The 22,295-nt window shown below is 38.1% G+C and overlaps 1 protein-coding gene across 1 annotated transcript in view; it reads left to right on the forward strand.

Annotated features, from left to right (window-relative positions):
• Positions 1-6,453: 6,453 nt before the first annotated feature.
• agap3 (ArfGAP with GTPase domain, ankyrin repeat and PH domain 3) overlaps positions 6,454-22,295 on the forward strand; it is a 425,021-nt gene continuing 409,179 nt past the window's right edge. Inside the window, exon 1 of the mRNA XM_062022533.1 lies at positions 6,454-7,229. Within this exon, the coding sequence (XP_061878517.1) occupies positions 6,866-7,229 (364 nt within the window). The 5' untranslated portion in view covers positions 6,454-6,865. The remainder of the gene's footprint in view (positions 7,230-22,295) is intronic.

A 22,295-nucleotide genomic window follows, 5' to 3' on the forward strand; every position in this document is an offset into this window, starting at 1 on the left:
AGGTTTTGGAGCAACATATGTTGCCATCCAAGCAACGTTATCATGGACGCCCCTGCTTATTTCAGCAAGACAATGCCAAGCCACATTCTGCACGTGTTACAACAGCATGGCTTCATAGTAAAGGAGTGCGGGTACTAGACTGGCCTGCCTGTAGTCCAGACCTGTCTCCCATTGAAAATGTGTGGCCCATTATGAAGCTTAAAATACGACAACGGAAACTGTTGAACAACTTCAGCTGTACATCAAGCAAGAATAGGAAATAATTCCACCTGAAAAGCTTAAAAAATTGGTCTCCTCAGAGTGTTGTTAAAAGGAAAGGCCATGTAACACAGTGGTAAAAATGCCCATGCCAACTTTTTTGCAATGTTTTGCTGCCATTAAATTCTAAGTTAATGATTATTTGCAAAAAAAATTAAGTTTCTCAGTTCGAACATTAAATATCATGTCTATGCAGTCTATTCAATTGAGTATAAGTTGAAAAGGATTTGCACATCATTGTATTGTGTTTTTATTTACGATTTACACAAAGTGCCAACTTCACTGGTTTTGGGTTTTGTATATCAAACATTTTCATAAATAGCCTTCTACAGTGAACATGTTTTTTTTAACATCATGAGAGCCCTCCAGATATGAAATAACACCCTTTAGTCACTCTTACAATCTTTTAATTCAATATAGTAATGCTACCTGAGGCTTAACCAATCCGTGGCCACGACACTGAACAGCGCACTCTGATCGGTTTGGTCTCGTCTGTTGGGCAACTATTAATATTTTTACTTTATTTAGTCATTTCAACCTTGAAAATGCTTAATTATGTGAATGCTGCAAACCGTTTTCTAGACCAAAATCCATCTATTTATTAAACTTCTTCAACTTCTTCTTCTTCTTCTCAAGATTTTGGAGCGCTCTACCTGATTCAAACTGTTCCAACTTCAAACTGTTCAGCCTATTCAGGAATCATGGGCTTTCCCTTAAAAAATTCCAAAAATGACCAGATTTCCCAGAATTCCAGGTTTTCCAGGACATTTTTCCCATTCAAAATGAATTGGCCATTTTTCAAACTTCCACCATTTCCACATTTTTCAACCGATTCAAACCATTCCACCTTCAACACATTCCACCATCCTGGAAATTTAAAATACCATTGTTTCCAAGTTAAAAAAAATTCCAGGATTTTCCAGAATTCCTGGTTTTCCAAAGCCCTATTTCCACCCTCTATTCTGGCGACTACTCCTTCCACATTTTTCAACGCATTTCAACCGTTCAACCGTCAAAAAATTCCTCTTAAACAGGACAAAAACTAAGTTGTTTTTTGAACTTCAAAAATTCCAGATTTTCCCGATATTCCAGGAAAGACATGCACCTGGGGATAGGTTGATTGGCAACACTAAATTGGCCCTAGTGTGTGAATGCGAGTGTGAATGTTGTCTGTCTGTGTTGGCCCTGCGATGAGCTGGCGACTTGTCCAGGGTGTACCCCGCTTTCCGCCCGAATGCAGCTGAGATAGGCTCCAGCACCCCCCGTGACCCCGAAAGGGTCAAGAAAATGGATGGATGGAATTTATGTCTTCTAGCCTAAGAGTGTTCCACAAAAAATGTGTTGTTGGGAAACTATCAAAAACATGACTAGTTGTTTGTACTATCTCACCTGTGGGACACAGGTGCAAAATAACTCACTGCGGAATAAGGGACATAACACACCAGACAAGGCTTCAGAAGACGAAAGATACCCAGGCAAAGATGGAGCAAATCTCATGGTCGCTCAATGCTACGACAATGTGTTTTCCAGCAGGTGTGTGGGCCCGGGGTGAGCCGACTTGTCCTGATGGGACCTTTGGCCGGCTACACGATGGACGGCTGGAACAAGAAGAAACATGAATTGGACATCATGTGGACTAAGAAACCAACAACAAAAAAAACCCCAAAACCTGTCATTATCATCCATTATCATATGTTATACTTGTTCTGAAATTGTCATGTATCCATTGAATTTGATGTTGTAACTTGGACTATATAACCAACATATATCATCACTCTACTCAGTGGCCTAGTGGTTAGAGCAGGGGTCACCAACGCGGTGCCCGCGGGCACCAGGTCACCCGTAAGGACCAGATGAGTCCTGTTCTAAAAAAAAAAAAAAAAAAAAAAAAAAAAAAAAAATTGAATCTACATAGAAAAAACACAAGATACACTTTCAATCAGTGCATCAACCCAAACAACCTCCCCCATGCACACTCATCCACACCCACTCACACAAAAGGGGTTATTTATTTCTGCTACCAATATTCTGGTTCCCACAACATAGACAACACATCTGAAAGGGACAAGAGTCCCTGAAGCACACATGATTGTATAGGCTGCTGGTCCACTAACATTTTCATTAATTACTATTTTTTATGTAATTATTTGTATATTGTTTTACTTTCTTTTTTATCCAAGAAAATGTTTTTTATTTATTTATCTTATTTTATTTTATTTTTAAAAAAAGGGCCTTATCTTCAACAGACCAGGTTGTCAATGAAATTAGATTTGTTTAAAGGGTTTTTAAAACCAGGCCCAGTGCAGATAATGTCCAAGTCGGACTCAGCAACACACACCTTCATTCATGTACACAGAAAAAAATTAGGGAACACAACAGATTGCATATAATTTAAAAACAAAATTACATTTTCAAAATACCGGTAAGCATTTATGTACAGTCCAGATTATGTCCAGGTCACTCAAATTAGGGAACACAACAACAGATATCATATGATCTATAAACATAATTATACTTTCAAAATAAGCCTTTGAGGACTTCTCATCTTTTTTAAAATGTTTTTTGGCATCATTATCGTTTTCAACCATGTAACTTTCTAAAGTTAGAAAATACTGAATAAATGTTTTAAAGAAAGTAATACTAAGTGAATATCTGTTTTTGGCCTTAAAAATAAACCTTTTACCAAGTACTATAATTAAATTGACTAAATCATGATTGTCAATGAACTCTCCTAAAATAACAGAAACCACATTAAGCTTCATAAACAAACCAATCCTTAAACACATTTTTTCAACTTCCACCCAAAACAAAGACACAATATGACAATACCAAAACAAATGCAGGGTGGATTCAGGCTCCTGACAACAAAATCGGCAATCATCTGACTCTGTCATATTCCATAATTTGAACATTTTCCCTGTGGGTAAGAAGTTATAAATAATTTTAATTTGAAAATAACGATTTTGCACATCGATAGTAGTTTTATAGATTAGTTTGAATATGGCATCCCATGGCAACGGGCAGTCAAAAAAGTCCTCCCATTTTCCATATGTGTTGTATGGGGCAGCCTTTAAAGATTTCTTTATTAAATAAAAATTACATATTTTTCTATTTATTTTAGTTCCTTTTTGCCAACTAGAATTTCTTATTAGAGGTTTACAAACTAATAATTTAGTAGTTCCATAATTAATTATTTGTTTCCATCTTTTCCCAATTACTCCAGTTAGTTGATAAAATGAAAAGCTTGAGCAAGCATCACCATACATAGTTCTAAATTCATCATACTTCATAATTTTACCATTCTCATTGATAATATCATTGACAAAAATGATTCCTCTTTCAAACATATTTTTCCAACAGAAAGGCTTTCCATCTATTACAATATTAGAGTTCATCCATATTATCTGCTGCAAAATATCGTCTCTTTTTTCTGGCACATAAAATTGAAAACACCACTATGAGTGGATTGTTTCCTTTATGAACCCCGCCATGTTTCCCAGCAGACTCTCTACATAAGAAAAATGGGAGGGGATCACTTGTAAAAAAGGATACAATTTCTTTTGATACAGTACATGTTTTTTGTCCAACAGGACATTTGTGTACCACTCAATGTTTAAATACATCTTTGGAACAATTGATGCTTTTAAAGACAGACACATAACTTCAAGGTTGAGAAGTTTCAGGCCCCCATATTCATACTCATTGTACAAAACCTTTCTTTTAATCTTTTCTGGTTTGCCGTTCCAGACAAAATCGAAGACCCTCCGCTCATAAATCTTAAAAAAGTTTTGTGATGGAGCTGGTAATGACAAAAACAAATAAATAAATTAAGGAATAATTAACAAGTTGGCAATAGACATTTTACCATACAAGGTTAGGGTTTTCCCTTTCCATAATTGCATAATTTTGTCCAGCTTTCTTAGTCGATTATCATAATTTACTGAGCCTAGATCTTCCAGATTTTCTGGGACAACAACACCAAGTATGTTAACTGGTCCATCTGTCCACAAAACAGGCACTTTGCATTCCATTCGAAAGGACGTTCCCTTTAGATTTCCGATCCTTAACATTTTACATTTATCATAATTAAGCTTAAGGCCATATTGCTGTGAAAATATGTCCAAAAGATTAAGAAGGTTCCGCAAACAATGAGGAAAAATCTTATCTTTGTGAATCAGCCTTTTCTGACATGAACTTCATCAAGAACAAACACAGAACATGCCTCACTGATGCACATCTGCAAGACTCACTCAGAGTTGCAGTGTCAAGTTACACACCAGAGTACAACACACTAGTTAACAGCATGCAATGCCAGGCTTCCCACTAACTGACAAAGAAACAGATAACAGATTTGGTGTCCAGTTCAAAGTGTGACATGATTTAAAAATTTGAGAGTTTACTTTTGTATTTTACATGAGTTATTATTTGTACAAACATGGTGCAAAGTAATTCATGATTTATTAAAAAATGTTAGTGGCTAGCTAGTTAAAATGGGATATTGTGATTTCACAAGACTGTCTTAGAAGTGATCATTTGAAAATGTTCAATTTGAAAAATGTGCACTTGGAGAAAATATAAAAATAAAGTGTTGCATATTGATATTTATCTGTTTCTATATATATTTATTGTGAGAAATCATTAAGATGATCAGTGTTTCCACAAAGATAAATATCATTAATTAATAATAATAACAGAGTTAAAGGTAAATTGAGCAAATTGGCTATTTCTGGCAATTTATTTAAGTGTGTATCAAACTGGTAGCCCTTCGCATTAATCAGTACCCAAGAAGTAGCTCTTGGTTTCAAAAAGGTTGGTGACCCCTGGGTTAGAGTGTCCGCCCTGAGATCGGTAGGTTGTGAGTTCAAACCCCGGCCGAGTCATACCAAAGACTATAAAAATGGGACTCATTACCTCCATGCTTGCCACTCAGCATCAAGGGTTGGAATTGGGGGTTAAATCACCAAAAATGATTCCCGGGAGTGGCCACCGCTGCTGCCCACTGCTCCCCTCACCTCCCAGGGGGTGAACAAGGGGATGGGTCAAATGCAGAGGACAAATTTCACCACACCCAGTGTGTGTGTGACAATCATTGGTACTTTAACTTAATATATAACCAGCATATAAGTTGATTGTAAATTGGATAAGACGTGGATAAGCATTCTTGCTATTTTCACCGAATCCCTTTGCGGTGGGTGCCGTTGCATGTCTGTCAAATTACAAAGAGTGATGAAGTGTTGCTATATATGTCTGTCTGATGGAATAAATAAATTCATTGATTGATTGATTCATTCATTCATTCAATCAACAGCAATAAATCGATTATTGAAAATCATGAATCGACTCAGAATCAAATGTATAAGAATCAAAAATGTTTTTCCCATCACCCCCATTATACAGCAGTGTCCAATCAAACCAATGAGATGTTTTACTCCCAGCCTGTAGGTGGCGTATTTGCACGGACTCCCATGTCACTGTCCATTCAACAACCACGAAGAAGTGCTGTTGCTGCTAGCTTTGATATGTTCAATATAATATATATATATATATATATATATATATATATATATATATATATATATATATATATATATATATATATATATATATATATATATATATATATATATATATATATATATATATATATATATATATATATATATATAGATAGATAGATATATATATATAAAGATATATATATATATATATATATATATATATATATATATAGATAGATATATAGATATATAGATAGATAGATATATATATATAAAGATATATATATATATATATATATATATATATATATATATATATATCTATATATATATATATATATATATATATATATATATATATATATATATATATATATATATATATATATATATATATATATATATATATATATATATATATATATATATATATATATATATATATATATATATATATATATATATATATATATATATATATATATATATTAATAACGTGCTTTGTAAAAATGTTACAGCAATGCGCGAAGTAGAAGCTATACCGTATAAAAAAGAAAATTTTGCTGCAGTTACATAACCGCCAGGTAGGTTATTGTGCGACTTTCAACCCCTCTCCCTCCTCTCCGAAGCGAATCACACCCTCCCCCATCCCAAGCAGGATGACGTGATGGTGACGTAGGCGCATGCGGAGGAGGGTACTGGGCAGGGACCACTTGGCCAGAGGAGGACTCGACGTTACTTCCAAATTGAAAGCGACCATTGAAGACAGCAGACCGGGGCGCCGTGCACAAGCCGAGCCCATTGTCTCTCTGCTTCGGCCCGAAAGAGCGGTGCAGCCCACCGAGGAGTGCCGCGTCCAAGTGGTTGGCTGACGGGGAAACGAGACGAAAAAAAGCGGCGCCCCTAATCTGGTACATCTGGTCAAAGAACGGAATATGCACCAAGTTTGAATATGAGCGAGAGTCGTGGCGTTTTGTTGCAATCTGCGAGCAACTATTGATGCTTCTGGTCCACAACACCACGACCCGCGCGGACGTCTTTTGTTCGGTTGTTGTTTTTGTTGCTGACACACGACAAAGTCCCGCAGCCACTCAAAGAAACGCCGAAGGATGAATTTCCAATCCAGCGTCCCGATGTCCGGCATCTCGCCGCAGTCCCAGCCGGCCATGCCCACCCCGGGCACGGTGCCGGCCCCGGTACCCGTGCCCCAGTCCATCCCGTCCCAGTTCGGGTCCGGGTCGTCCGCGAGCTCCGGCGGCGGCCAGTTCGGCTCGGGTACCGTCTCCGGCCAAGCGGCTCAGTCCGGCCCGGCAGCCTCGCAGTTCGTCCTGTCCAACTCCGCCGCCATCCGGGCTGAGATCCATCGGTTCGAGTCCGTCCATCCGAACATTTACGCCATCTACGACCTGATCGAGCGCATTGACGACCTGGCCCTGCAGAACCAGATCCGAGAGCATGTGATCTCCATTGAAGGTGGGTGTGCAGGCAGAGAACCATGTTCTGCTCTCAGGGCTTCATTCATTGAGGGCTGAGTTCTGGGGGGGGGGGGGGGGTGGGGGGGCTGCTGTGGGCCCACCACACTGTCAACAATCCCACTTTGGGTGCCTTGTTGTCTCACTGCATGCATTGCACTCCATAAAGATGGGAGTGTGACCTCTTTGCAAAGATTGTTTGTTTGATTTGAACACTTGTCAGTGAAGCTGTCTGCATGTCACATGAAACCAAAGGCTGACACACACTAGGCAGCAAATCATAAAGTAGCAAGCTACAGTGGAAAAGCCACGATGGATGTCATTGGGCTTGTGTTGTTATCTTGCACGGTGACGGTAAAGGAGACATTTGTTTTACTACTAACCGTGCATAGCAGCCTTTTTAGTTGTGCAAAACCAGTGAAGTTGGCATGTTGTGTAAATCGTAAATAAAAACCGAATACAATGGTTTGGAAATCCTTTTCAACTTATATTCAATTGAATAGAGAAGATATTTAATGTTCAAACTGAGAAACACAATTTTTTTTTGCAAATAATCATTAACTTAGTGTTTAATGGCAGCAACACATTGCGAAAAAGTTGTCACAAGGGGATTTTTACCACTGTGTTACATGGCCTTTCCTTTTAACAACACTCAGTAAACGTTTGGGAACCGAGGAGACACATTTTTGAAGCTTTTCAGGTGGAATTCTTTCCCATTCTTGCTTGATATACAGCTTAAATTGTTCAACAGTCCAGGGTCTCCGTTGTCGTATTTTGGCTTCATATTTCGCCACACATTTTCAATGGGAGACAGGTCTGGACTACAGGAAGGCCAGTCTAGTACCCACACTCTTTTACTATAAGGCCACACTGTTGTAACACGTGGCTTGGCATTGTCTTGCTGAAATAAGCAGGGGCGTCCATGATAACGTTGCTCGGATGGCAACATATGTTGCTCCAAAACCTGTATGTACCTTTCAGCATTATTGGTGCCTTTATAGATGTGTAAGTTACCCATGTCTTGGGCACTTATACACCCCCATACCATCACAGATGCTGGCTTTTGAACTTTGCGCCTAGAACAGTCCGGATGGTTCTTTTCCTCTTTGTTCCGGAGGACACAACGTCCACAGTTTCCAAAAACAATTTGAAATGTGGATTCGTCAGACCACAGAACACATTTCCACATGAGTCCATCTTAGATGAGCTTGGGCCCAGCAAAGCCAGCAGCATTTCTGGGTGTTGTTGATAAATGAATAAATGATAAATAAATAAATGGCTTTCGCTTTGCGTAGTAATTTTAACTTGCACTTACAGATGGAGCGACGAACTGTAGTTACTGACAGTGGTTTTCTGAAGTGTTCCTGAGCCGGTGTGGTGATATCCTTTACACACTGATGTCAGTTTTTGATGCAGTGCCGTTGAGGGATCGAAAGTTACGGGCTTACGTGCAGTGATTTCACCAGATTCTCTGAACCAATTGATGATATTACGGACCGTAGATAGTTAAAACCCTAAATTCCTTGCAGTAGCAGGTTGAGAAATGTTGTTTCTTAAGCAGTTCGACAATTTGCTCACGCATTTGTTCACAAAGTTTGACCCTCGCCCCATCCTTGCTTGTGAATGACTGAGCATTTCATGGAAGCTGCTTTTATACCCAATCATGGCACCCACCTGTTCCCAATTAGCCTGTTCACCTGTGGGATGTTCCAAATAAGTGTTTGATGAGCATTCCTCAACTTTCTCAGTCTTTTTGCCACTTGTGCAAGCTTATTTAAAACATGTTGCAGGCATCAAATTTCAAATGAGCTAATATTTGCAAATACAACACATTTTCTCAGTTCGAACTTTTAATATCTTGTCTTTGTCCATTCAATTAAATATAGGTTGAAAAGGATTTGCAAATCATGTATTTTGTTTTTATTTACGATTTACACAACGTGCCAACTTCACTGGTTTTGGGTTATCTACTTGTTTAATTTGTCAGCATTCATTTGCTGTGTGGAACTTGGGTGGACAAGAGGTGCATGTATGTTGTCACACAAAAGTGAGTACACCCCTCGCTTTTCCCCATGAAGTATATTGTCAGAAGGGACAATACTATAGAAACGAAACTCAAATGTACTTTTAGGAAAGTCAGTGTACAGCACACATGTCAAACTCAAGGCCCGGGGGCCAGATCCGGCCCGACACGTCATTTAATGTGGCCCGCAAAAGCCTGGGAATAATGTGGATACTTCATCTTTCTTTCTAAATGTTTTCATTATTTTCATTTTGACAGAAAAAAATTAACATATGAAATTTCATATGTTTTAAACTTTGATATACCATATTTTCCAGACTATAAGGCTCACTTAGAAACATTTTTTCCCCTCAAAACTCGACAGTGCACCTTATAACCCGGTGCGCCTAATGTACGGAATAATTCTGGTTTTGCTTACCGACCTCGAAGCAATTTTATTTGGTACATGGTGTAATGATAAGTGTGGCCAGTAGATGGCAGTCAAACATAAGAGATACATGTAGTCTGCAATATGACTCAAGTAAACAACACCAACATTTTATGTTCCATTGAAAATATAGAACATTACATACAGCGCTCAAAAATATATCAAAATGTTTTAGTACGACTTTGGTAAGCTATGAAGCCGCACTGCTTGATGGCTTTTCAGCGCATTAAACATACAAGTATTATTATGGTGTGTGTATAAGGTAAGACATATTATCTGGACTTTTGTTTTGCAATATTATGCAAAAGCAACTTTTCTTTCCTTCTGGTACCTGCTGATCTGTATTTGGGATCTGCATAAATCCTGAAAAAATGCGCACGTCCGCCTTTGTAGTCCGTAGTCAATAAGCTTCTTCTTTTTCTCTATCTTCTTGTTGTGGGACATTCATCCTACGCTGATGCCATTTCTAATATAAAGTAGTGTACATTTCTTACTTTTCTCTGTCAGTAAACTCACCATGAAAGCGCTAAAACATACCGGTGTAGTGAGTTTACATTATTCACCCAAGGAACTTTAGTTATTAGAGTTCTGGTCGGACGCTTTTTCACGGGACACATTTCCGGTGTTGTTTCTGGATGAAGACATGATGCGCTGTTATTGATTTAAGTAAAGTCTGAATGTCATTAAAGCAGTTCGCTCCATCTTTTGACACTTCTTCCACTCCCGTCCTTGCACGCTACACCGCTACAACAAAGATGACGGGGAGAAGACGCTGCCGAAGGTGAGCCACGTAAATAAGACCGCCCACAAAACGGCGCACCCGGAAGCGACTGTCAGAAAGCGGCTTGAAGATGATCTGTAAAACATAATCCATGCAACACTTTGACCAAGGAACCACCATTACATGTTATGTAGACCACAAGGAAGTGTTTTACATTTAGAAAAAAATCATAATAATATGACTCATTTTAATGCGCCCTATGGTCCGGAAAGTACAGTAATTTCTTCCTCGATGTTACAGAAAGTATGAGAATGTGTGAGCTGCTGCCTGCTCTTTTTTTCTTACATATAATAAGTCTCATATTTTTCAAGATATGTACACAAAGTTTGGATTTTTAGCAGAGATATCTTTTCTGTTGTCTTCATGTTCATCCATCTCTGTTATTTGATTGAATCACGGAACATGAAACTCGCAGCGCTCCTTTAATGAACCCGCACTCCTATTAGATGCTTTACGAGCGAAAACAAACAAAACGAGACCGGGAAGATTAAAAGAAAGGACAAAAACTGGATTTCCCAGCAAAAAATGGAAATGTTGACATGTATTTAGAGGAGATGTTCTGTATGTGACCAGCACTGCATAAGAAGGAGCAAAAGGGGGGCAGGGTCGCATGACCGTTGTGGTGAACGCCACAGAGCAGACCGGGGAAGAATTCTCACAAGTACTGAAATAAATGCCTTGTCAGATATCAAAGCATATTTGGGGAGAATTATTGACAATAAGAATATGTTTTATTCTTAAAAAAATGAATACTGGTATCCAATTGTGTATATATTGTATCGGCTGATGGAGTTCTGTTTTAGTTGTAAAAAAAAAAAGCAGGTACCGATATACATCAAAATACCAAATATCGGCGCCGATAATCGGTCTATCTCTCTTACAAACACAGATTTATTTTTTCAGTCCCCCAGGTGACAAGCGACTAGCAGCTATGTCCCTGCATACACACCGATGAACCACTTCCCCTAAATTAATAATAGTCATATACTTTATGGCAAATACACTGCATTTCTTAGTATCTTAAGTATCATTATGACGTATTATTATCAATGGATGGATAAGACTGTACATATAATAGCTAAGCTAGCCGCTAAACTATCTAGTAAAGTTTAGAAAGTGTAGATGGAACTATGTTACTTAAGAAAGTAAGCAGATGTTAACAGGAAATTTACAAATAGAATAATAAGAATCTATAGCAGGGGTCTCAAACTCAATTTACCTGGGGGCCACTGGATGCAGAAACTGGGTGAGGCTGGGCCGCAAGAAAAGATTTCTTAAAAAAAATCTAACATGCACTTTTTAATGAATTCACCTTCTTTGATTGGCTTTCCCGACCTAGCAACCATCTCACTCACCATGTAGCTAGCTTTGACTGCTGCATCGCTCTTTTCGCTTGCTTTCTTGACGAAATCTTGTTGCCTCAGTAGACTGGTTTTAAAATTTGCAACCCGGTTCACTCTCTCATCTCCCTGGTATTTTGCATACTCCTCAGCATGTCTAGTTGTATAATGACGTTTCAAATTGTATTCCTTGTGCACCGCAACTTTCTCTGTGAAAATAAGACACGTCGGGGTGCCCCTGTGCTCAACAAAGAAATATTGCATCTCCCACTTTTCCTGGAATTGTCTTTGCTCATCACTAACCTTTCTCTTCACTGCAGGCTTTGAAAAAGACATGTTTGGGGTAGTGGAATATATTTGTATTTAGCCGACGCACGGAGAATAATGTTATTTCCGCAATGTGTGTCGTTCCGCTTTTCCTCCCTACAGCAACACGGCGGTCGGCGGAAAGTACCGGGCTCGCGAGCGCAAAAAAGTGACGGCTCCCGGAGTGTTATCCGGCGTCATTTAAAAATATATGTAGTGTTCATCGTGTGAGGCAATGCAAATTAAACAATAAAAAAAAACAAATAACGGTTTGAATTGGTCCAGGTTATCAGGGACTTTATTACTGACGGACAGGTGTCGCTGTGTGACTGCAGCCAGGCACGTAAGAAAACCCTCGTCTCCATGGCAACGTGTCTGTCGCTTTCACTCATTTGCCGCTTTTCCACTAACGCAGGGGTATTTTGGACCCAAATAACAAAAATCGTCTCTGTCTGGAGCCAACAGTAGGGGGCGGGGGGGGGGGGGGGGTGGGGGGGGGGGTCTCGCCGTGGAGTTTACTGTTACGGTAGCACAATTAGCCCCGAACGGGCTAACATTACGACTAACGTGTTACACGTCCGATTCGCCCAGCAACTCTCTGTCGGAGTGTCAGCGCTGGGGTCCAGTGCACCACACTTTTGTATTGTTGCTCGGTCCTTCGGCGGAGTGCTTTGGAAGCTACCGGACCGCTCGTCTTCCCCGCCCGGACTGTTTACAGCGGCGCCGGGGGCGGGAGCAAGCAGGCGGGCAAGCGAGGGAGGCAGAGAGGGAGGAGGGAAGAGCGTGTGCGGGTGTCGTGGAAAAGCGGCAAAATGTTTCTCTGCTTGCATCACGCAAGTGACGTCAATGCATACTTGCCAAGCTTGAGACCTCCGAATTCGGGACATGGGGGGGGGGGGGGGGTTTGAGGTGTGTGTGTGTAGGGGGGGTTAGCGGGGGTGTTTTTGTAGCCCGGAAGAGTTAGGGCTGCAAAGGATTCTGGGTATTTGTGTGTGTTACGGTGCAGATGTTCTCCCGAAATGTGTTTGTCATTCTTGTTTGGTGTGGGTTCACAGTGTGGCGCATACCGTATTTCCTTGAATTGGCGCAGGGAATATAGCATTCGCACGTCTAGAATTACTGCCGGGTCAAACTCGTTTCTCAAAATAATTAACGCATGCTTGGCCTTATCGCCGGTTTATTATTGAAGCCGGATCAAATTCGTTTCGCAAAATATTAATTTTATTATCGCATGTCTATAATTTTCACCGGGTCAAACTCGTTTCGCAAAATATTTAGCATATGGCGAGAACTTCCACCGGGTCAAATTCGTTACGTCACGAGTGACGCATCTGTCCTCATTTTCAAAATGGAGGAAGCTGCTTTCAGTAGTTTACAATCGCACAAAGGAAAAAAGATAAAGAGCTTTTCAGTAGGATTTAAGGTCCAAGCTATTGAATACCGGTACAGTATGCTAAAGAGAACAGTAAGCAGCTATGTTTTATTAATATACCGTAGCTACGTGTGTGAAATACTGTATAAGTCATTAAATGACTCCCGCCTCCTGGTGGTAGAGGGCGCTGCCGCGCTAGTGATCCTTCTTGCGACTTCCGGTACTGAACACACGCAGCAAGAGATTTTTTTTCTTCCTTCTAACATGGAGGATTACATACCTAAAATAAAACAGTTTTCTAAACTGGACTTTCAATCGAAGCAGGAGGTAATAATTAAAGGAATATCTCCATCGAGACAGAGACTTTTAAAACGGAAAAAAGAAAATAATGAAGACTTCTATAAACAAGTTATCGATGCTTTTGGTCAGAAGGAGCTGCAAATGGACTCCATTTATAAGTACAGGTAAGACCATAATAACGTTTTTTTTAATTAAATGTGCTTTTCATGATGGTATGCTTACATCACACTCAAAGCGCACGCCTAAATTTTATGGATTCCTCTTGGTAAATGCCGGAGTGAGAAGAGGTTTTAAAATAATTACCGCATGCACGGCCATCCCGCCGGTTTCCGGTAAACGCAGGAGTGACAGGAGGTTTTAAATTAATTAACGCCCCTGCGGCTATTCAAGGAAATACGGTATTTGTAACAGTGTTAAAGTTGTTTATACGACCACCCTCAGTGTGACCTGTATGGCTATTGCTCAAGTATGTCTTGCAGTCACTTGTGTGTGCCTGCAGAAGCCGCATACAACATGTGACTGGGCTGGCACGCTGTTTGTATGGAGAAAAAGACGGCGCAATGACAGGTTGTAGAGGACACTAAAGGCAGTGCTATCACGGCATGCCTCCAATATTGTCGAGAGCCATATACCACACCATGATTGGTAGATTCCGTGCTTTTTTTGTCAGCCTATTGTAAACTGACTACCGTATTTTCCAGACCATAGGGCGCACCGGATTATAAGGCGCATTAAATGAGTCATATTATTATTATTTTTTTTCTAAATGTAAAACACTTCCTTGTGGTCTACATCAGTGGTCCCCAACCACCGGGCCGTGGCCCGGCCCGGTACCGGTCCGTGGATTGATTGGTACCGGGCCGCACAAGAAAATAAAAATAAAAAAGTTTCTTTATTTTTATTTTTTATTTTTTTTATTAAATCAACATAAAAAACACAAGATACACTTACAATTAGTGCACCAACCCAAAAAAACTCCCTCTCCCATTTCACTCATTCACACTCATTCGCACAAAAGGGTTGTTTCTTTCTGTTATTAATATTTGTGGTTCCTACATTATATATCAATATAGATCAATACAGTCTGCAGGGATACAGTCCGTAAGCATGCATGATTGTATTTTTTTATGACCAAAAAAAAATTTTAAATACTAAAAGATGAAGCTAACTGCTTTAATGACATTAAAGCAGTGACATTCAGACTTAAAACAATAACAGAGCAGCATCTCCTCATCCAGGAAACAACAACAACGGCAGAAATGTGTCCCGTGAAAAAACGTCCGACTGGAACTCTCTAAAGTTCCTTGGGTATGTTTTAGCGCTTTCATGGCGAGTTTACTGGCAGATATAAGTAAGAACTTTACACTACTTTATATTAGAAATGGCAACAGCGGAGGATGAATGTCCCATAACAAGAAGATATAGAAAAAGAAGAAGCTTATCGATACGCTGTCGACACAAACTACAAAGGCGGAGGCGTGCAATTTTTCAGGACTTATGCAGATCCCAAATACAAATCAGCAGGTACCAGAAGGTAAGAACAGTTGCTTTTGCATAATATTGCGAAACACAATGCCAGATAATATGTCTTACCTTATACACACACCATAATAATACTCGTATGTTGAAGCACAGTACAATCCATCAAGCGGTGCGGCTTCATAGCTTACCAAAGTCGTACTAAAACATTTTGATAGATTTTTGAGCGCCGTATGTTATGTTGTATATTTTCAATTGACTATAAAATGTTGGTGTTGTTTACTTGAGTCATATTGCAGTCTACATGTAACTCTTACTGTATGTGTGACTGCCATCTACTCGTCACACTTATCGTTCCACCATGTACCAAATAAAATAGCTTCGAGGTCGGTACGCACAACCAAAATTATTCCATACATTAGGCGCACCGGGTTATAAGGCGCAGTGTCGAGTTTTGAGAAAATGAAAGGATTTTAAGTGCGCCTTATAGTCCGAAAAATACGGTACTCTAAAATATATGAACATTTTATTTGTATTTTGTTCTTTGTAGTATAAAAATGGTCGCTCAGTTATAAAGAAGGAATTTACTCTTTTTGTGTGTTTGTTTGTGTGTGTGTGCGTGCGTGTGCCTGTGTGTGTGTGTGTGTGTGTGAGAGAGAGCGCTACGGACTGAAGAATGGGAGGGCTGCTGGTTTGTTTTACTGTCCTTATGGTTAAGTATTAAACTACACCAACATATGCAATTGTTTACAGAGGAATTTCTCACTTTAGTTGGCGTTGCTCAGATTTGCTATTTTGTTTGCTTTGATTTACTCATATAATCTTTTGACAGCATGCATACAGCAAACACTTATGGCAGGGATAGTCAACTAAATTGTTTTGGGGGACACATATCCTGACTTCTCCCTTTATTATTCCAGAGAACCAGCATCTTCTACAGTAGACATTTCATTTTGGTCTATTTGCTATTAGCTTTGCTGTATTTATGGACATTTTGCAAAAATAGCCAACACATTAAAAATAGCCAACAATTATCTCTATGACAGCGCTGTAGTGTTTTTAAGAATCTGTTGCAAAAATGTGAGTCTCTCACACGTTTTTTGATCTGAACTTGCATGCCCCCAGTTGAATTGCCCAAATGATAAAAAAAGAGAGGACCTAAAATGTAAAATGAGGTACACCACAAATGTAACTAAAGAAGTTGAACAAATGACTACTGACTGCATTTGAAGTAAACAAGGCACAGCAACACCTTCGTTACATCATTTACGTCATGATAGTTTTTTTGCAATTGTCAAAAAGGAGAGGACTTAAAGGGGTGCCTTGAGGAATGCCTTAGTTAAGTAAATCACACATTTGGATCCCAGTGTTCCATGTTTGCCAGCAAGGTTAAAATGTCAATGCAAGAATCTGCCAATGTGTTTACAGTTGTCCAAGTTTTAGGAATTTGCTGCAAAAGTGTGTCTCCCAAGTTTTGAACTGAACCGGAACGGTGTCACTTTGGCCCCAAAGCTGCCAGCTGAATAGCCTAATTAATGGATTATGTTGCGATATGCTGACAAACATCACTTCATCTTTGTCACTAGGCTACTTTTGGAGTTATTTCTCTGCATTCTTTGTCGGCAGTTTTGAAAGCAGAAATGGTATTGCTAGCTCTTATTGGTCTGGGAAACATTGTCTAGGTTTTTTTATGATATAATTGTATCCTCAGTGCGATTCTATGCCTGCTTAATATACATTTTAGGCATTCTGTGTGTCATTAGGATACTGAAAGTTCAGATTCTTAGATCTGTGGCTACACTGCATTATTTGCGATGAAAATCATCATAAAAAATCATAATTAAAATTGAAATGTAGAGGTGTAGATAAAGTACATTCAGTTGTCATCCATCCATCCATTTTCTACCGCTTGTCCCGTTCGGGGTTGCGGAGGGTGCTGGTGCTGGAGCTTATTGCAGCTGCATTCGGGCGGTAGGCGGGGTACACCCTGGACAAGTCGCCACCTCATCACAGGGCCAACACAGATAGACAGACAACATTCGCACTCACATTCTTGTCATATGCACAATTAAATTAAAGCACACAAAGCAATACCTTTACACTAGAATTTATCCCCGAACGGTAACAGAAGGTTAGAATTTTTGTGTATTTATAATTGATTAAGTGATGACATCGAGCACTCAAATCCTCACCCCTGCTGCCTCTCTGCAGGAAAATACTTAATTGATATTCCCCACCATGCATGTAGGCACACACCACGTGACAGAAGGATTAACAGGTGGTATTGTGCATCCTGCTTAAGTGTGGCGTTACCTTTTTGGTTGATTGCTTTTTTTCCCTCACTGCCGAGTTAAATGAGATGCGGTGCCTTAATGACATCAAGAGCTTTTGATCAGACTTTGTTGTCTGACTTACCTTCACCTCCACAGAAGAACTGCAGATCTTTTCCCTCTTAAATCCCGCATCAATTCAGAGTCTGTTGCTAAGGAACCAACCAGTGGTTCATGTATTAAGTTGAAAAACGTTGAAGAAAGAGTGAGTAGAAAGTGCAGCCATTACAACATGTATTTCTGTCGTTACGAAGGTCTTCCTGCCGTTTAGTTTTTCAATATGACCTCCACTGTGATTATTACTTTATAGATGCATTTTGCAAATAACAGACATAATGGTCTCCCTCTCCCTCTGTTTTTCCTTGTATGTCAGCTGGTGCAAACCAAAAAAGCTTGTACCATAATTCACCATAATATGCAAGAATGACCTGGTCAGGAAGTGTGCAAAATGCTAGTGCTGAAATACCATGTGGGAGTACAAAGTGGTCCAAGATGATTCAGTGTGAAAGTCTTAAAGGCCTACTGAAATTAATTTTTTTTATTTAAACGGGGATAGCAGATCCATTCTATGTGTCATACTTGATCATTTCACGATATTGCCACATTTTTGCTGAAAGGATTTAGTATAGAACAACGACGATAAAGTTCGCAACTTTTGGTCTCTAATAAAAAAAAGCCTTGCCCCTACCGGAAGTAGCGTGACGACACCGGAGGAAGGACTGCTCACATTTTCCTATTGTTTACACCAGCAGCGAGAGAGATTCGGACCGAGAAAGCGACGATTACCCCATTAATTTGAGCGAGGATGAAAGACTCGTGGATGAGGAACGTGAAAGTGAAGGACTAGCGTGCAGTGCAGAACATATGTTTTTTCGCTCTGACCCTAACTTAGGTACAAGGGTTCATTGGATTCCACACTCTCTCCTTTTTCTATTGTGGATCACGGATTTGTATTTTAAACCACCGCTTGGTCGGGGGGGTGGTTGGGGGCGGGGGGCGTGGTTATTTACAGCTAGAATTCACCAACTCGAGTATTTCATATATATATATATATATATATATATATATATATATATATATGTATATATATATATATATATATATATATATATATGTATATATATATATATATATATATATATGTATATATATATATATATATATATATATATATATATGTATATATACATATATATGTATATATATATATATATATATATATATATATATATATATATATATATATATATATATATATATATATATATATATATATATACATATATATATATGTATGTATATATGTATATATATATATATATGTATATATATGTATATATGTGTATGAAATACTTGACTTTCAGTGAATTCTAGCTATATATATATATATATATATATATATATATATATATATATATATATATATATATATATATATATATATATATATATATATATATATATATATTTTTTTTTTTTTTAATTTACATAGAATAAAAATACTTGAATTTCAGTGTTCCGGTGGCTATCCATTTGATGGCAGTATTGTCCTGTTTAGCTTCTCCGTTCATGATGAGTATATCATTTCGGCCACCGTGTTCAATGGAGAAGTCTGTTCTACAAAATTTACAGGCAACATACACCTTCCCCTTCGAACAGTCCTGGATGAACTGAAATTCTTGTTTCCATTCGTTTTGGAACTTGCAAGCGTATTTCTTCATCTTGCTCGTCGACGGCGTCGCCATGTCTGTAATTTCCTCGTTCTTCTGCTTCGTCTCCTTGTTGTGTGCGCAGTTGTGCACTCTACTCTCTAAAAGCCCTAGATGTTATGACGTCATTGGGCAGGCAAGCTGTTTATATTGTGGGAAAGCGGACGTGAGAACAGGCTGTCCCCACTCAGTCTCAGGTCCGCATTGAGCTGGAGGGGGCGTGGCCTCCAGCTCCGGCTGAATACCGGGAGTTTGTCGGGAGAAAATCTCTGCTGGGAGGTTGTCGGGAGAGGCGCTGAATACCGGGATTCTCCCGCTAAAAACGGGAGGGTTGGCAAGTATGGTAGATATAACATGTTAAAAGAGAAAGTAAGCAGATATTAACAGTAAATGAACAAGTAGAATAATAATTCATTTTCTACCACTTGTCCTTAATAATGTTGACAAAATAATAGAATGGAAAATTACACAATATGTTACTGCATATGTCAGCAGCTAAATGAGGATTCTTTGTTTGTTTACTTACTAATAAAAGACAAGTTGTCTTGTATGTTCACTATTTTATTTAGGGACAAACATATGTTTAATGTTTAAAATTTTAATATATGCTCATTTTAAACTTTCATGCAGAGAGGGAAATCACAACTAAGTCAATTGACCAACACTGTATTTATTAAACAGTTATTAAGCAGTGGCAGAAACATTTATGTAATTTCCAAAACAGAAAGTGCAAAATTGTCAGTCATTTTAAAACAAGCTATTCGTGCACTTTTGTGCATGATGTCACTAAGATGACATATCTAAACAACACTAAATTAAAGTGCACATTTTGTACAGAACACCACTACAATAGTTTAAAACAAATAAAGTGCACTTTTGTGCATGATGTCACACAAGATATTTCAATAACTGTCAAATAAAAATTAGCTGCATAATAGGAAATCAAATTGTGTATGTCCTTCGCTATGTGGTAGGTTCCTGCGGACGTTATCTCCTTTTGTTGTTGACATTTTTTTTCATACGGGGTTGAACTGGAAATGTTTGCCTCAGTATTTTGATGGTGTGGGCGTGTGGCACCGAACGGAGATGTTGACATGCGGAGTAAGCACTCTTCATTCTCTAGCAGGTGACTTTTCAAATGATGCTACATATTACCAGTAATGCTACTTTTTGTAGCAATGCTTTTTCCCCACACTTGACAAATTACGGTTGTCTGTTCGACATATTCCCACTTGAAGCCAAACCACCGCCAGACGATGGACCCCCTGCTGTTTTTCTTGGGAATTAATTATTCCTTCATTTGTTACTAGATTCGCACCTTCTTTCTCTCGTGTTACTGCTCGCACCGCTGCGCTAGCATCACAGCTAACGTTACCCATGACTTAAACAAGTTGAAAAACTTATTCGGATGTTACTATTTAGTGGTCAATTGTACGGAATATGTACTTCACTGTGCAACCTACTAATAAAAGTCTCAATCAATCAATCAATCAAACCTCTCTGCTCCGCGAGGGCTTATACGTATGTGACGTGTGACGTGACAGTATGTGACGTATGAAAGAAGGTGCGGCTGCTGTCTGTGAGAAGGACAGACAAGAAAGAGTGGGAAGAGCCTGTAGTGTAATGCCCGCAGCTAAAAGCAACTGCGTGAGAACGTATACTCGAATATTACGATATAGTCATTTTCTATATTGCACAGAGACAAACCCGCAATATATCGAATATCGATATATCGCCCAGCCCTAATTTCACTCTTAGGTTGCAAAACGTGTTCTACAGAAATTAAACTGAGTGTTAAAGACTAGGTTCTATACATTAAATCTGAAAGGTCACCATAAAATTCACTAATGTGAAAATGTATAAAAGAAGTACAAAGCTTCCTGACCTGCTAAGCTTAGACCTAGCGTTAATAGCGGCGACCGCAGCTAACGTAAAGCCACAGTACTGATGAGAAAGCATTTGATAAGAGGCAACAGTTTGAAAGAGAATACTTTAGGGCGAAAGATCTTGACGACAATAGGACCTTTTCCACTAAAAGTTCAGGAACTTTAAGTTCCTATAGACCTGTGTGGTTATTTTTTTTCAGACAACAAAAGATGTGACTCCACTTGTTTCGGCGTTGTTGCTAACGGCAATGCAGAATCTTATTGGCTTAGTTCTGTTGGCCTTATTGATGATGTATGTTGTGTTGAACAGATTTTTTTTTTCAATTCATGAAATCATACTCGGAGTGTTTTAGTGGCTGGTTGTCTATCAATACAGTTATTTAAAAGTTGAAGTATCAATGAATTCCAACTTTTTTTTCTTTGCTTTATACAATGATTCTAATTGTTTGCCTGGGTCACAATTAAAGTAGGTAATGTATTTGTACAGAAATTATAGTTATCAGTTGACATTTTCCCTATTCCTACAATAGATTTGTATATTTCTTGTAAAAGTGTATACATTTATATATATATAGAAATGTATATACGAAAGTGTGAACTGTTCAAATCAATTTCTTCTCACAAAATCTTGTATGAATAAATATATGTGTGTATATATATATATATATATATATATATATATATATATATATATATATATATATATATATATATATATATATATATATATATATATATATATTATATATATATATATTATATATACATATACATATACATATATATGTATATTATATATATATATTATATATGTATGTATATATATATATGTATATACGTATATATATATATATACATATATATATATGTATATATATATATATATATATATATATATATATATATATATATATATATATGTATATACGTGTATTTATATATATGTATATGTATATATGTAGGTATATACATACGTACGTATGTATGTATGTATGTATATGTGTATATGTGTGTATATATATATATATATATATATATATATATATATATATATATATATATATATATATATATATATATATATATATATATATATATATATATATATATATAC

This window comes from Entelurus aequoreus, linkage group LG16 (genome assembly GCF_033978785.1).
Source record: "Entelurus aequoreus isolate RoL-2023_Sb linkage group LG16, RoL_Eaeq_v1.1, whole genome shotgun sequence".
NCBI classification, from domain to species: Eukaryota; Metazoa; Chordata; class Actinopteri; order Syngnathiformes; family Syngnathidae; genus Entelurus; species Entelurus aequoreus.